The following is a 16,221-nucleotide window of genomic DNA, read 5'->3' as shown; positions in this document are numbered from 1 at the left end:
GGTCGTTCGTTATATGTTCAAGCTCTGCCCTGTTGTTGCATTCGCACCAAGTATTCGGCGCCCAGAATCGCCGGCTGCTGGACCACTTCGACATGCTTGAACTGGAACCCGGTCGTGGACAGGGCTTCCTGAAATGCGTCCGCAAACGCCCGGCTCTGCATCAAGCCGCCGGCCAACACGAGGCTGGATGCTGTGATATCAGCCTGTCCCGACCCGGTGAGTGGATCCAGCAGCTTAACCAGGCTCTGGACGGCCTTTCGGACGATGTCTGTTGCTTGTACATCACCTTCTATGCTTGCTGCGTCGATCACAAGCCGGGCGACCTGCGCGATCTGTTTCTTCTTCTCCACGTCCGAGGAAGGGGATAGGACGGAGCTCAGTAAGTCCAAGTCCCCCGTGTCCCCGCCGCTGCTGGGGCTGAGCGAGTCACACACTCGCTGGACGAGCGCGGTCGGGGTGCGGAGCCGCGCCTTGTCCGCGTCTAAGCTGGGTTGGCCATTGTTGTTGTTGATTTCGTCAACGGCGGACAGTGCAAGACGGATGGCCTGTCGCCCGATATCGAAGCCCGAGCCGTCGTCGCCGAGAAGATGACCCCAACCTCCTGACCTGCCGACGCGGACGAATCGGCCCCCCTCCTGGCGCTTGAAAGTCATTGCGATTGATCCAGTGCCGGCGACGAGCACAATTGCCGCGTCGCTATCGTGTTTCGCCGCTGCTGACGTCGCCAGCAGTTCAATGTCATTGGTGACGGTCAATGTGGCACCGAGGGGCCGCTGGAAGAGCTGTGCCAGCACGCGGTCGACGGTGGCTGCGATTTCTTTCCGGTCGTAGCCGGCGAGGGCGATCCAGACAGATGAGAACAGGTCAGGAGTCCACGGTACCCCGGCTCGGGCTCTGGAGTGCCTGTCATCGCATGCTCTTTGGATCGCCACAGATATCGATTGAATGGCAGCCTCGACGCCGACGTCGGTGACATTGCAACCGGGTCCTTCGCCGTATCCTCTTTGCCCGTCTGTAGAGATCACGACGGCGGCGCATTTGCTCCCACCGCCATCCACGCAAAGCACATATTCTGGAGCATGGCTGCTGTCTGTCGTCGTTGTTGCTGTTTGCCCCTTTACACATCCATTGATAGGCTCCCTCAGGACACTAGCCAGGACGCCGCCCGCCTCTTGCAAGCGCTGCTTCGCCTCTGCGACTGAGGTCCCTAGACCCAATGTGGCAATGGCGAGCTTGACGCTTCCCTGGCAGCTTGAGAGGAGGGCATCTAAACTTGCGTCCGAGTCGGGACATCGAGCGCCACAGATGGTGCGCAGTATGTTTCGCGATCGCTGCTGCAGTTTTAAGTTTGTCGCTCTGAGATCGACCATCTGAATCGGATCAGCATCTGATCAGCATCTTCTCCCCCTATCCGATACGACGACGGTGGGCTCTGATTTTCATACCATGTTTCCGTACGTCTTCCCAATTTTGATCATGACCCCCGTGCTGAGCATGTTCAGAACCAGCTTCGTCGCCGTCCCGGCCTTCATTCTCGTGCTGCCCGTCACAACCTCAGGTCCGACAACGGCATCAATCATGAAATCCACGTCGCCGCTGGTGCTCATGGCAGAAGGCCGGGCACAAGCCACGCCGATCGTCGCGCAACCGAGACTCTTAGCATAGGACAGGCAGCTCAGCACGTAAGGCGTGCGACCAGACGCGGCGATGCCGATCAATGAATCAACGGCTCCGTCCATGTGAAGCGCCTTCAGATCTCGGACGGCGGCGTCCAGGTCGTCTTCTGCACCTTCTTGCGCGTGTCGCAGGGCTGCATCTCCACCGGCGATGATGCCCACAAACTGACCCTCGGGGGCAGAGTATGTGGGTGGAATCTCTGAGGCGTCCAAAACACCAAGTCTGTACCCAGGATCGCAGTTAGATTATGAGAATGTCTTTCGATCTTGTGGACAACGCGACCAATGGCTTTCTTTACCTTCCGCTAGTGCCAGCGCCAACATATATCACTCTGCCCCCAGCCTGAACTCTGGCAGCTAGGCAGTCAATGACCGTCGCGATAACAGGAATGCATCTCGACACGGCCTCCGGAACAGTGGCGTCTTCTGCATTGATGATTCGGCAGAGCTCAACGGTCGAGACCTGATCAATATCGAGACTCTTTGCATTTCTTTGCTCGGTCTGCAATGCGACCAAGTTCTCGGATGTGGCCATGGGCTTGCTTGCTTTCTTTCTTGCTTGCCTTCCTTCACTTCATCGTCGGACAAGCCGGGGTCGTCATTCACTGCATTGCCAGGACGCTGAGAAAGGTTCGCGGACAAGAGCTGCGGCCCCGGGTTGGACTCGACAACCGCTGCCCAAAGACATCTTGATCTTCCCTTTCCAAAATCCTACCGTATCTCGGTCTTGGAAGGTCCACTTGGGCCAGGCGCGATTTCGATCCTATTTAATAATGGATTGCTACACTCATCCCCAATGCAACTTCAAAGGACGATAGCGTGCATGACCTGAATAGGAGTACGCGGAGAACCACGCGCTTGCAGAAAGGCGTCCTTGCCTCCCTGACAGGAAGCCCGCTGACCCGGGTACATCTCCCGCCATGCTCATAACATGTTCCGAAAGGCTCGAGTGGGGATTGGTGGCGTGCCGGTAACCGAAGGATTTCCCTGTACCGGTAACTGTTGATCTCGTCCAGATGAAGAAAAGGGTCTACTCTCTTTCGCCTCGACAAGAGCCTTATCAAAGGCTAATCAGAGTTTGGGATTGAGGAGAACAAAATAGTCGATGTAACGGTAACGGTATCCTTCGGTGCTGGGACATATCTGGGGGACTATTGTACGACAATATCGCCAATCTGTATGCTGCCCCTTATAACATGGGCGATGGCCCATTGCGGGACGTACCTATTGTGTACACTCCCACCCTATCCGTTTGTGGCTGCGAGTCTTCTTCAACATGGTCAAAGAAGAGGAGGCACAGGCTGCCCAGCCGGTTGAATCGTATCAGGGCAATGTCGAGAGAGGGGATGGCTCCCGCTTCTCATCCGTCAAGTCCTTTTATGCGCACCCATGGACTCAGATTATCCTCATTAGTCTGATATGCTTCTGTTGCCCTGGGGTAAGTACCTGTTCGCTACCGAGGAGAGGAATCGAGGGGATACGCGCTGACCTCCTCATAGATGTACAATGCGCTTGGTGGTCTCGGAGGCTCTGGACAAGTCGATCCGACAGGTATTTGAAGCAGGACCGACAAGTTCAAGCTAGAGTATGCGTTGACCAACCAACACAGTGGCTGCGAATGCTACCGTGGCCCTCCTTTCCGCCACTGCTGGCACAGCCTTGTTCATCGTCGGCCCTCTCTTCTCGTACACGGGGCCGCGGATCTGCTTTTTGCTCGGTGGCTGGACGTATGCGCTGTACAGCGGCAGCTTGCTCAATTTCAACCGTAAGGACGACGCCGCTGCGAGGGTGCGCATCTTTCTGACAGCTGACAGATCATGACAACGGCGCGTTCGTCATTGCGTCGGGTGCGATCCTGGGCATTGGTGCCTCGATGCTTTGGGTTGTTCAGGGTGCCATCGTGAGCCTTCCGCCTTCCCCTTTTGTCAAGGAGAGCCGTTGTTATGATGGCTCGCTCGTGTGACTAGTTCAATCTAACAGACACTGGCAGATGACAACTTACGTCGCCGAATCTCAGAAAGGCCGTGCTATTGCCGTCTTCTGGATCATCTTCAATCTCGGCGGCGGTGTCGGCAGTCTCGCGTCCTTCGGGCTCAATTTCCATTCCAAGTCTGGCACGGTCTCCGACTCGACCTATATCGCCTTGATGGTGATCATGCTCTTCGGCTGGGCGCTGGGGGTCTTTATTTGCTCACCGAAACGGATCCGCCTGGCGCAGCTCCACGCCGCTGTCGAGCGGGAGAAACACTCGTGGAGGGCCACCGTCGAGATTGCCGTGCGGACCATGGCGAGCTGGCGCGTCTTCTGCATGCTGCATCTGTTCTTCTGCGCCAACGTCTTCTACTCGTACCAGCAGAACCAGGTCAACGGCATGACTGCTGGATCTCCCGTTTCTCAGCCGGCCGATGCGAGCCCGTGTGGGATGGGTCGTACTTTTTGTCACCGGTATGGCCATCTGGGGTGGAGGATATGCGTTCCAGAGATGGCAAGACCGACGACTCGCTGCCGGGTTCAAGCAGGATATCGACTACACGCAGGGCTCGGTGTCGACGGGTCCGATCTTCCTGTACATCTTCTACGGGGCCTATGACGCCCTGTGGCAAGGGTTCTGCTACTGGCTGATCGGCACCGAGTCGAACTCGACCTCTCGGGCGGCCATTCTCGTGGGCGCGTACAAGACCTTCCAGGCGACCGGTGGCGCCATGGCGTGGAGGATCAATGCGCTGCACAAGAGTCCCATGACGCAGCTGGGCATGAACTGGGGGTTGTCGATGGGCTCGTTGATCATCGTCTTGCCGACAGTCTGGACCGTCACGGCCATCACCATTGAGAAGCCCGTGCGTGATCAGGACCTGGAGCTGAAGATTCAAGAAGTTGAAGAAGGGGTGGACAAACAGTGATCGGTTCCGACGTTCCCGTTCGAAGTGAGGTAGTCACTCGCGAGGGTCGACGTATATAGGTGTATGTATGTATATACTTGACTCACCTTACTCACCCTGACCTGTCAAGAAGAAGTGGCCTCAATATACGTTGAACTGAGGATGGAAGGGTAAACCTCAATCAAACCTCATATCAATATGCTTACGTACATCCACCACCTCTGTGAGAGAAATCTCTGCCAGCAAAATGGTCAGTTCCACGCTTGGTCTGCGTGTGACCCTTTTACCAGCTTCATCGTGCTTCTTCCCAATGGACAGGATTGTCGAGCAGTCACAAGACTGTCTCTGTGTCGCACACAGTCGAAGGTCGAGCCTTTTTCTCTCTCTCTCTCTCTCTCTCATTCTCGTGGTGGCGCTCGAAAGGGGCAAGTCTGCCGACTCCGCAAATTGGAGAACATTTTAATGCTCCCCCAAAAGAATCAACTGATGCTCAGATCATCATAACTAATAGCTAATAGCTTCAATCCTCATGCTGCTGTAGCTTCTCTTCCCTTGGATCAAGAGAAAGGAGTCTATCAACAAACACCCAGTCGCTTTGTCTACCTCTCCCGCCTCTCCAGACCCAGCTGGCCGCGTCTTTCTGTGTCCACAATGCCGTCCTCGTGTAAAGACATCCGTACGTTCGTTCTCTCCCGCCACATGGTACATCCTTGCATCTTTGCTCTCTGCTTCCCTCAACCTATGATATGTGTGTTACTAACGTCCTCTTTTCTCCCCCGTCTGACAGGCGACGCCCTCGCCCAATGCCTCCAGAACAGCGACTGCATTCTCGTACAGCGACACACCCCCGTCGAGTGCCTTTCCCACCCCTTGCTCGAAACCCTGCCCGAGCAATGCCAACAGCTCAAAATCGGGTTTCGGGAATGTCGGCGCGGACTCGTGGACATGCGGAAACGGTTTCGCGGCAACGCACCCATTTCAACGAGCTTGGAACTCGAGGGCGGTGATGGTGGGGGCAGGGAAGGTGGAAGGGGCGCCGGGCGGGGGGCATCAAGAGCCAGCTGTACGCCGGACGGCCCGCATTCGATGTCCGCGAGCAGATGGGTAAGGGCCAGAAAGGAGAGGTCGAGGGCCTGGGCTTCGACGAGAGCAAAACCCGAGGGCTGTAAGGGTGGGATGTTCGCGGGTCGAGCACCGGGCGCCGAGATGACACGACTGCCGAGTTCCACGCCGAAAGCTCAGCGACCATAACATCCGACGTATGGTGCAGATGTTCTTTTCAAGAAGGAAAAGTGTCGTGTCTGTTGGGTAGTTGAGTACTCTTAGCGACATCTTTGTCAGACAGCTCTGGAGAAAGAGCTTCGCTACTGCAACGCCGGAACCACCACGTCGGATACCCATCAGTTGTCACGCAACGCAGAGCCAAGGGAAAGAACCAGCCCAATCCGATCGAACAGGACTGGAATCACCCATCGTCTTTCCGAAGTGGTCCATACAGTCGGAAGTGGTTCCTCGCCCGCGTCGATTTCAATTCCGCAACGCGACTTCAACTAGCGATAAAGAAGCCAACAACACTGCATGAGCTACAGGGCAAAGGTCGCGCGCTGTGACGACGATCCGTCAATCAATCAGCAAGGGACCAAAAGGCCTTGCTGCTGCTGTTGGCTCGCCAAGGCCACTCATTGCTTGGCGATTGAAATTCCTCCTGGACGTGCCCCTCCCTTCCTCCGGTGGAAGACAGTTAGCTCGTCCCGAAACATCGTTGAGCAACATTGGGGCGTGTTTGATGGACGTGGAGGACATTACGTGCGAGGGATAATGCTGAACGACGACGTGAGCCAGCGTCTGGGCGAATTCTCATGACGAAAAAGCGTCAGGGTCGGTTCAGCCTCGCGAAGAAGAAGAACAACAACAACAAGACCTCTCACATACACAGTATTGATTGCTGTCCAATCGAGAACTATATACAGTGTTGAGAACATCCTGCCTGCAGTGAATATGCATAACCAAACAACACGCCAAACACATTAAAACGATTCATGCCAGGCCCATTCAAGAAGCCGCTGTCGACGCCATCGCCTTCATCTCGTTGCCATGTCCCGTGCGTAACTGTCACTCGCCCCCTTTCTCATGTGAAGTTCTGCGAGAAAAAGGGCATCACCCTTTCCAGACACTTCTTGACTTCCACCGCCTCCCGTTCCATCCTAGTTCTCTGCTCCCGCATCTTTTCCATCTGTGCCATTACCTCTCTCTTTTCCGCAGCCAAGCCCTCGTGTCCTCCCTTCAGCCGGTCATTTTCTCTCCGCAAATCCGCCTTCTCGCGCTGGTGCTGTTCCAGGTCCGCCATGATGGCCGATACCTCGCCTTCCTTGCGACGTAGTGACTCTTCGTGCTTGGCGGAGGCCAGGGACATGCTCGTGACTTGATTCCTAAGCTCTTCATTCTGGCCTTGGGTTTCTCGGAGCAGCTTCTTGGTGTTGTTCAATTCGCCCGTGGCTTGCGCCAGTTTGGCCTCGGCGTCCTTGTCAATCTTGGACAGTGCGGTCTCGAGCTCCTGCAGTTTGCGTTCTTTGGCATTGAGTTCATTCCGTAGAGAGCGGACTTGCACGTCAAAGTCCTCTGCCTGCTTCCTGTTCTCTTCCGCTCGGAGGGACTCGGCACGGTGAAGTTTCTTCTCCAAGTCTTCAGTCGTTCTGTCTTTCTGGGAGAGTTGGCTCTTCAGTGACCGAAGTTCTTGCTCAAGACCTTCCGTTGCCCGGTCGCGTTGTGAGATTTGGCTCTTCAGAGATCGAACTTCTTGCTCCAGGCTCGAGGTGCGCGTTTCCTTGTCCTTTTCCGCTTGGTGGAGATTCGCCTCGAGCTCCGATATCTTGCGGTCTTTCACGCTCAGATTGCTTCGCAACGAACGAAGCTCCTGACTGATGGTTTCGAGCCGGTCATCGTTCTGAGTATGCGACTTCTCCACACTCTCCAGCTCGTCTTCCAGTTTGTCGATCTGTCGTTGAAGCTCTTTCTTCTCCGATTCCAGTCTCGTTATGATCTGGCCAGCTTGCAAAACTTGTTCCCGACGAGTGACCAGCTCTTCTTCGGTCTTCTTTTTGCAATCCAATGCCTCGTCTAATTGATCTTCCAGGGTCTCTTGCTCGGCAATCGCTTCGGCCAGCTTCTCGCTCAGCTCGTTTTCTCGGTATTGTAATCGCTTGAAAATCTCCTCTTTGTCCAGAGCCAGTGCTCGTTCTGAATCCAAAGTCTGTTGGATTCGGTGGGCTTCAATTTCTGCCCGCCTCCGTTCTTCTTCCACCCGCTGTCTCTCGGCTGCGTCTTGTCTCACCTTCGCTTGCAGTTGCTCGATCTTCTCGTCTCGCTTTTTGACTTCGCTTGCGGTTCGAGTCGCTCCCAGCAGAGGTTTCATCCGGACAAAGAGCCGCCACCACGGATTGGCTTGGAGGTCAAGGTACACGTTGAGATTTCGTTGAATGACCCTTGTGGCTTCTGCACGATACAGCTGTTTGAAGGCCAAGCGCCGTTGCATGAAGCCTCGAGCAACAGATTGGAAATTGGACATGATCTCCCGGATCAAGCTGTCACGTTGCTCTTCCAAATCGGCCAGCACTCCTGCACGAAAGAAGACCTTCGTGAGACCGACGCGGTAGTTGGACTGATCCATCTTCAGTCGATCAAGCATAATCTTTGCAACCTCCTGGCCTCCTAGGTATCCTTTCGGCATATTTTCGCACAACACCTCGTATCTTGACCGGAATTCTGCGAAAGTCAAACGGTTGGGAAAGCCGGTACGTGCTATTCGGATCCCTTCAAGCACGCCGTTGCACCTGAGCTGGTCCAGGACCAGCGGAGCAACGAACTGCTTGGGCTTTTTCTTGTGGTTGGGTAGAATGCAGCGGACGAAATGAGGTTGGGTGGAGTGCAGCTGTCTCATCAGAATACTCAATTGTTCTTTGTGTCTTTGCGCCACGGTGCGGAACAGGCCTTTCTTGACGCGACTTCGGGGGCTGTACGGCTCGTCGACTTCATCAACACAGTCGGAAAAGAGGCTGGCGATGTGCTCGTCTTTCGACGCAGCCAGCAGCCGAGTGAGGTTATCGTTCAAAGGATCTTTGTTCTTTTCCAACCAGCCTTCGGTGGAATACTCGACCTCCGCCGCGTAGTGTGTAAGAATAAACCCCTGCCGAGTACGGGCAGGTGCATATTTTGGCGTCTTGTTCTCCCACAAGGAATTGAGCTTCTCCGTGAAGGATTTGTCTGTAGCCTTGGGCATTACCGAATCTTCGTCGAGGCAGGAAAAGATCCCGATTGGATTGGGCAGCTCAATCAGATCGATCGTCGGCTGGAGGTCTTTGCCAAAGTCAATGAATTGCCACTCAATCTGCTCACGAGCATATTCCTCTTGCTCTAGAACGAACATGTAGTGATTGAAGAACTGCTGGAGCTTCTCGTTGGTGTAGTTGATGCAGAGTTGTTCAAAGCTATTCGTCTCGAAAATCTCGAAACCAGCAAGGTCAAGTACTCCGATAAAGTGGCTGTCATCGCTGCTGACCCCTCCTCTGTCCAGTTGGTGATTGATTTTTGAGACGAGGTCCCCGAAGCCACGCTCATAAATGCCTTTCGCCAGAGCATCCAAGGCAAGACGCACTTGCTCTGGGGTCTGGGTTTTCTCCACCCATTCCCGCCCGGCTTTGACTTTGGGGTGTAGAAGGGCTTTCACGAACGGGTCTGGTTGGACACCCAATAGTCGGCATGCCTTGTCTACCGAAGTTCGAGCTTCTGGGGCGAGCGAAGCCTGGTCTGCCGCTCTGCTCTCTTGCCGGACCGCAACATTGCCCAGGTGTAAGATGGCAGCGACGGTCCTGAAAACGGCCATTTGGTCTTTTTCGGAGAAATTCATGATGTGGAATGCTTCAATCAACGTGTTCCACTCGTCTCGATCCGACACGCCGCCAATGGTGTCATTACCGGCTCGTGTATATGCAAAATCCTCCACGTCCATGCCTGAAATAAGCAATGCATCTCTCATTCTTTGATCCGCTCCTGCCAGTAGCTGGTAGAAAACATGGTAACTCCTTTCTTGCTGGCTGATTTTTACCACCCGAGACTTTTCGAGCAGATACCAATCGATGAAGGCACCAGCAATCTGCCCAGATCGAGTGAACTGAATGCGAATGAATTTGCCGAACCTGGAGGAATTGTTGTTTCTGACGGTCTGAGCATTGCCAAACGATTCCAGGATCGGGTTGGCGCGAAGGATCTGCTGGGAGAGATTTGAAAGCTGTTTTCCCGGCGTCCTACCTGTCAGGGGCGTGTCCAGATCTGATGTGGCAACCGCAGCGAGGTATTGGATGACCTTCTTCGTATTCTCGGTCTTGCCCGCTCCAGACTCTCCGGTCACCAATATACTTTGATTCTCTCCCTCTTCGACCAAACGGCGGAAGGCGGCATCTGAGACAGCAAAGATATGGGGACGAGTGTCTTCTCGGGTTTGGCCTTTGTACATCCGCACGTAGTCGTTGCCGTAGATAGGCAAGGGACAGTAAGGATTGATGGCCACTAAGAACAGGCCGGAATATGTGTAGATCAGATCAGCCTGATATCGGGTGTACAGATTGTGGATGACTGAAGCTTCGTTGAGATGGGTGAGTTCTGCCATGTCATCGGCCTTGTCGAATTTTGCTGGGTTGACCTTATCCACCTCGTCGACATCGGCCTCTATTGATGAGCCATTGTCGAACTGTACGAGGACCTTATTCCCCGGAAGATCTTCTGTTATCCAACCCCGGATGAATGCTTTTTCAGGATCTTTAACCCATACGTAGCGCTTTCCAGAGAAGTCATTCTCGCCTTCAATGGCTGAAATTCTATCTTCGCTTTTCCTCATTTCGTCGGATTTGATGAATTTGGGTGCAAAGGTACTGGACGTACTTGCCTGTCGCTGGAGTGAATGGGTGCGGAGGTGGGAGGGGACAGCGCTGAAGGTTGCTGTAGGAGAGTACGATTGTTGGCGCTCATGTCTGGCTGTCGATGTTTGTGTAGGCGTCGGGGAGGCAAAGAGGAGAGACTTGCTGAAGCTTGAAGGGGACATCGGTGAGGGCACAGACATGTCGGAATGGACTGATCGGGTGAAAGGCCGTTGAGTATGGTTGCTGAACGGAGAGGTGTCTGGGCTGCGGTCGTGGAGCAGCATGGCGCCACCAGTAAAACAAAGAAAAGACTGTTTTTCACATGCGACAAGATGCTATGGGCTGAGAATGTTAGTAAAGTTGACGGTGTCCAGGTTGTCAATGTGGGATGAGGGCTGATGAGTGTTGGGAGCCTCGTCGTGATCCAGATTTGATGACGATGTTTTGTTTGTGCTTCTGTATTGGGGAAGGCGTCACTTTGCAGAGCAACCAGTCCATCACGTGCGGGCACGCCACCGCCCATGGAGGTACGGTGGGCGACAGGAACTGTATAGAAATATGCCTTTCACCGCCATAGCGACTGCCGTAGACAGGATGCCAAGTCAGTCGAGTCTTCGACTTCTGCATTTCGGCCGCCTTTATATCTGTAGAAGATGACAGTGTCAACCACAACGACCTCGAGGACGACGAGTACCCCTTCTGCACCGATCTCGACCCTCAGAGATTCCTTAGGGGCATTATTGATCCACGTGAAGAAGTTGGCGGGCATTGTGACGCAGCAGTAAGAAGGTCGCCCTTCGTTTTTGCGCGTGTCGAGGACTGGTCTCGCGAGCTGTCTCAGTGATGATGAGGAGCAGTTTGTGTGAATCAGTGCGAGCGCGTCTTTGTGGGGACATCAGATTCTGTCGATGACATCGCCCATCTTGACTTGCTTTCTGTCGAATCGCAGTGCGCTCCGCTGCTCAACGCCGTAGAGATGGCGCATCCCTACTCTTCCACCCCGTTGTACGCAGGCACGCCGTCATACGCACCTCAACAGTCTTACTACCCGTCTTTTTCATCTAATGGCCTGCAGCAGCCGATAAACACTCCTCCAGGCATCCCTCAGCAGGTTCCGCCACCGCAGGGACAAATCCAGACGCATCCCGCCTACCAACAGCAGCCGTCGCCTGCTGCAAATGGCCCACGATTCGATGTCAATTCACAGATTCGTCCTCCTGCGCCTCCTTTCCATCCTCCGTTTCCCCCTCCTACTACTACGTTCAATTCCGATTTCTTCAAGCAATTTGCAAGTGCGGGTTTCCCGCCTCCACCCCCTCCAAACTTTCCTCCAGTGCCAATACCCGGTGCTGCATATCCGCAGCTGCCAGGTTCCGTGAATACCTCCACTTCCTCACCCTATCCTCAACATGTGGCAGCTGGAGCCGCAGTCTTTGGCGCTGGCTTTGTTCCAAATGAACAACCTCGCCAACAGACCGAAGATCAATTCAATGGTGCGCAACCTGGCTCACGAGGTGGAATGGATGTGCAGACAGACACTCAGACGTATGGCACTGTCCAAGGTGGAATCTCACACCCTGCGCACACATTTACCAAAGGAAGAGATCGTGACAAGGGTATGTAAACTACTCTTCGTATGGTCTTTGTCTAATCAGGCCACAGATCAGACACTTCCGTCTTTTGGCTCCAGATCAGATGTCGATATGCTATTCGCGAGTGCCCAAAAGCAGGCTATGGTGGGAGCAGTTGAACAGTCCATGATAGCTTCGCATCCCCAAGATACAAACCACGCCACCGAGCCTGATTCAGCAGCTGATGGAAATGTCTCGCGTGAGTTTTGAACTCCCACTCTCTCTGGGCCTTGCTAATCTGCTCGTAAGCGTACGACCCGACTCGTCCTGCGGCAATCAACGACCGAGCACTAGGTGGCTTTGGTTCCTCTAGTAAACCCTCGAAAAGCGCCAATCTGAGGCCAGTAGAGAGAAGCTATGACAATAAGTCCCTTGCTGAGCTGCGACAACTTGCGAAGGGCGCAGTTTTATCGCTCGTGCCCCACAAGATCCTCTACCCAGATCTGGTCAAGGAAGGCATAAATCCCCAAATCTTGCATGAATTGTATGAAGAGCTCGGCCTCAGGACGGAACTTAGTCAATCACAAGCCCGCGAGGAAGTGCACGGTGAGCAACATCCTCTGGTTGGTGGCAATGTATCGTCGACAGCCTCGCAGCCACCGGCTTCATCACAACCGAAGGCGGAATTACAGAAGGACACACCCACAGTCTCAACGGCTCAGGCTATATCGCAATCCTCGATGATTCTTCCCTCTTCCACCACCCTTGGCCTAAGTGGGAGCAGTGAGGTTATAGCGCAACCGGCCATCGTGGATACCAGGAATCAACAGTCGGTACCAAGTCCCAGTTTGGAGAGGAAAGATCGCATTGCCCAGTTGCTCGCTGCAAAGACAGGCCGTCCCACCCCTAACCCGACATCAAGCACCCTGAGCCAGCGTGAAGGACCCAAACCGACTACTGTGACTACCGTATCTGCGGACACAACCAGCGTTGCCATGCCTTCCGCTAGTCCACAAATTCCGTCGGTGCTGCCGGCAGAGCCGGTGGCTGCCTCTCAAGGAACGAGTGGAACGAAGCCGAAGGCTCAGACTGAGCTCGTGAAACAGAAAATGGAAAAGCTGAAACGCGAAACGCAGGCAAAGACAGCAGGTAGTGTATCGGAAGTTCCCACAGAGCCGGTGGCAATCGGCCGCGAAATCGGCAGCGAGCTTATAATGAACGTCCCCTTTGTCGAGAGCCTCATGAATTCGCCGGCAGACGGAATATCTGCCTTTGAGAGTCAACCCTCGATGCCATCGTTGATACCGGGATTGTTCATGTCCTCGAATGAACCATCTGCTTTCGACGAGATTGCAAGATCAGCGATCGAGGCATCACTGAGCTCCACAGAGGGCAACAGACAAGCGAAGACTGCCGAGAATGAAACGCCAGTTGGCCTGTCAAATTTCCAGCCACTATCGCCTTCCACAGTCCCAGCAAAACGGCCCTCGAACACAGATTCAGCTATGATGGGCATACCGCTTCCTAAGAAGCCGAACACACAACAGAATCTGCCGTATACACCATCGCGACCCCTTCCAGATGTTGAAGCCGACTACCAGTCGGAAGGGGAGATTTTCGAAGAGCCCGAGAGCGACGCTATGGCGATGGGTACGGATTCAGAGCAAGATGTGCAAGAAGACGACGCAGCACCTGTTCTAAATTCTTCGGCAGCCGCCTCAGTATTGAATAAGCCGACGCCCGTCAATCAGACTCCGACAATAGCATTGCGAAAAGCCTCAACCGGTGACTCAGGAAAGGATGAGTTGTATCGTGCGAAACAGTCGGAGATTGAAGCTATGCGTCGCAAAATTGCCGAGCTGGAGCAGCGAAACAAGCTCAAACGAACCAGAAGTCAAGTCGAGTCTCCATCGTCCTCGAACCCGCCGACGCCCGCAGTGACCAAAGAAGATCAACAACTGACCAGTTCACCTGTACCGCACACCGTGGAACTGCCTAGTGTCTCCCGGCCTGTAACTCAGCGCCAGCCTGTAGGTCCTACTGTCCCTCCGGTGATCTCAAAACTAAGCCCTGCACAACTTCAAGAAAGAGAGGCAGCGTTGAAACAGGCACTCCTGAGACAGCGTGCTCAACGGCAGCAAGTGTTACAAGAAGGCTTGCCTGATTTGAATGCCAAAGTGAAAAAGACCGAGACGCGGTTGGAGGATGTGCGTCAGGAATTGGCACAAGTTCGTGCTCAAATACAAACCACACACCTCGAATTGGATCGATTAGGGCTGCAGGAGAAGAGATTAGTTGAGGAAATCTCCAAATTCGAGGAGCAATTGCAGGAAGGTCGATCGGGTCAAAAAAGATATTCTGATGAGCTGCAACAAATCAGGCTTGAAAAGCTGGCCGAAGCTCAAGCGGCTCCCACCAAAGAGCAGTCGATTGCTGGTCCAGATCCATCGCACCCGGCCACAGATTCGATCTCCGAGTCACAACTAGATTTGAGCAACGGCCATCTTGACAATCGCGAAGAAACTATGGAGACGCAACAGGGCTCGCTCAGCATGCCCGCTGATACTGTGGCTGCCAAGGAAACTGTCGACGCTGAGGTTGACGCTAGCATGGATCGCGAAGATATGCATGGGGCGCTTCGGGGGAAAACCGAGCCCGCGCAGTCAATTGGGATTGCCAATCCTGCACAGCAAATTCAAGCAGATGACATGGAGATCTCGCCTGAACCAGAAGATTATGTTGAAACGCATGAGCACTTGCCAGAAAACGTGGAGACGATGCAGCCTTCCGACGACGCCATGGATGTGGACAGCGACAGTAATGGAAGTGCGAGCATGTCTGGCTCAGATGATGAGGAGGAATACCAACCAACAGCTATCGATACTTCACAGCCCATGCAACAGTCCGAGGACGAGTCTGAGGAATATGATCCTGAGACAGCGCCGGTTGACAGCGTCACGCCGACGACTGTGCCGGAAGATGGGCTTCAAGACTTCCACGAGACTTCAGGGACTGCCGCTGCTAGCCGGCCCGATACAGATGCTGGGACTCCAGTCGATAGAGCACGAGATGTATCGGGTGCTATTGAGTCTGACACCTCTTATGTCGACGCAGACGTCGGCGTCAATGGAGTTGCTGCGGTGTCGGAAGTGCCAGCAAACACCAAAGATGATCTCGAGTCCGTGGACCAGTTGACCGATGCTGACACCTTGGTCAGACCACCCCCTGGATCAAGTCGAGATACCGACGCGGTTCCGTTCTTGCATGGTACCTGCGCACCACCTGCGCATTATGTGCCGTACAAGACACCACTTAGCGCTTTCAAAAGCTACCGCTTTCACTCCGACTACCCAGACACAGTCAAGACTGGCTATCGCTCGTTGACGTATAGCAACAACATTGACCCGTCCCGACCCCTTTGTCCCACTGAACTTTCCGGCCAAATTTGTACTGACCATAGCTGCGAGGAACAGCATTTTGCCCAGCTTGGACTTCCAGGTACGTGGTGGATACTGATATCTTCTCTTCGGCCTGCTGAGCTTGAATTATATTCCACTCTTTTCCCCGGTCAAGGTTCCCCGTGCTGATGTGCTTTTCCTTGCAGACGAGACGATCCTTGTCCAGATGAGCTCGGCCAGCGGCATCAAAGACAAATCCACACGGGACGCATTCCATGCCGGGTTGAAGCTGGTGATTGCAGGGTTGAGGGCTAATGAGGTGAGGGATTTCGAAAAGGTGGCGCATACTCTCTCTGAGTATCGACGGCAATTCTTCGCCGAGAGAGAAGAGAAAGAGCGGCAGGAGGACGATGACAGCCAAAAGCAAGTGCAACAAGAGCACCGGGAGCACCAAGAGCAAGAAGCAGAGGCTGTGGACTCTTAGCAAGCAGTCCTGAAGGCAGGGGTCGCTGAACGCATTCCAGTCAGGTCAGAGGAACACGTTGCTCCACGGTACGTTATTCCTCAAAAGAGGCGCGGCGGCATTCTCCTCGTGGAGATGGCCCGGAGGCGAAGAGGGCTTGAGGGGACCCGATGATGCTCTGGGGATGAGTGAGATGGCATGTACGAATACACACCAACCTGCAAGGACTTTTGGCTTAGGGACTGCTCCATACGACGATCAGGCTTTCATCCAGCATGTCATGTCAAAATACTTTCTGTATCAAAAAAGGGACCAGCAGTTT

The 16,221-nt window shown here is 54.1% G+C and overlaps 4 protein-coding genes across 4 annotated transcripts; 2 read left to right on the top strand and 2 right to left on the bottom strand.

Annotated features, from left to right (window-relative positions):
• Positions 1-17: 17 nt before the first annotated feature.
• On the bottom strand, positions 18-2,211 carry AYL99_09218 (N-acetylmuramic acid 6-phosphate etherase; the record flags this gene model as incomplete). The annotated part of the gene is made up of 3 exons (XM_018840725.1): positions 18-1,370; positions 1,446-1,899; positions 1,976-2,211. The coding sequence occupies 3 exons, from the start codon at positions 2,209-2,211 to the stop codon at positions 18-20; spliced, it is 2,043 nt and encodes a 680-aa protein (XP_018690472.1).
• Positions 2,212-2,952: 741 nt separating this feature from the next.
• AYL99_09217 (hypothetical protein) lies at positions 2,953-4,576 on the top strand (the record flags this gene model as incomplete). Its single annotated transcript, XM_018840724.1, has 6 exons — positions 2,953-3,114; positions 3,176-3,227; positions 3,286-3,441; positions 3,491-3,576; positions 3,667-4,022; positions 4,075-4,576. The coding sequence occupies 6 exons, from the start codon at positions 2,953-2,955 to the stop codon at positions 4,574-4,576; spliced, it is 1,314 nt and encodes a 437-aa protein (XP_018690471.1).
• A 2,107-nt stretch (positions 4,577-6,683) lies between these two features.
• Positions 6,684-10,667, bottom strand: AYL99_09216 (hypothetical protein; the record flags this gene model as incomplete). The annotated part of the gene is made up of 1 exon (XM_018840723.1): positions 6,684-10,667. One exon carries the CDS (start codon positions 10,665-10,667, stop codon positions 6,684-6,686), a length of 3,984 nt encoding a protein of 1,327 aa, XP_018690470.1.
• A 776-nt stretch (positions 10,668-11,443) lies between these two features.
• AYL99_09215 (hypothetical protein) lies at positions 11,444-15,920 on the top strand (the record flags this gene model as incomplete). Its single annotated transcript, XM_018840722.1, has 4 exons — positions 11,444-12,083; positions 12,130-12,297; positions 12,348-15,536; positions 15,643-15,920. The coding sequence occupies 4 exons, from the start codon at positions 11,444-11,446 to the stop codon at positions 15,918-15,920; spliced, it is 4,275 nt and encodes a 1,424-aa protein (XP_018690469.1).
• Positions 15,921-16,221: the final 301 nt, after the last annotated feature.

Source organism: Fonsecaea erecta, assembly GCF_001651985.1.
Source record: "Fonsecaea erecta strain CBS 125763 chromosome Unknown Scaff8, whole genome shotgun sequence".
NCBI classification, from domain to species: Eukaryota; Fungi; Ascomycota; class Eurotiomycetes; order Chaetothyriales; family Herpotrichiellaceae; genus Fonsecaea; species Fonsecaea erecta.
This window is presented reverse-complemented; position numbering and strand designations above follow the sequence as displayed.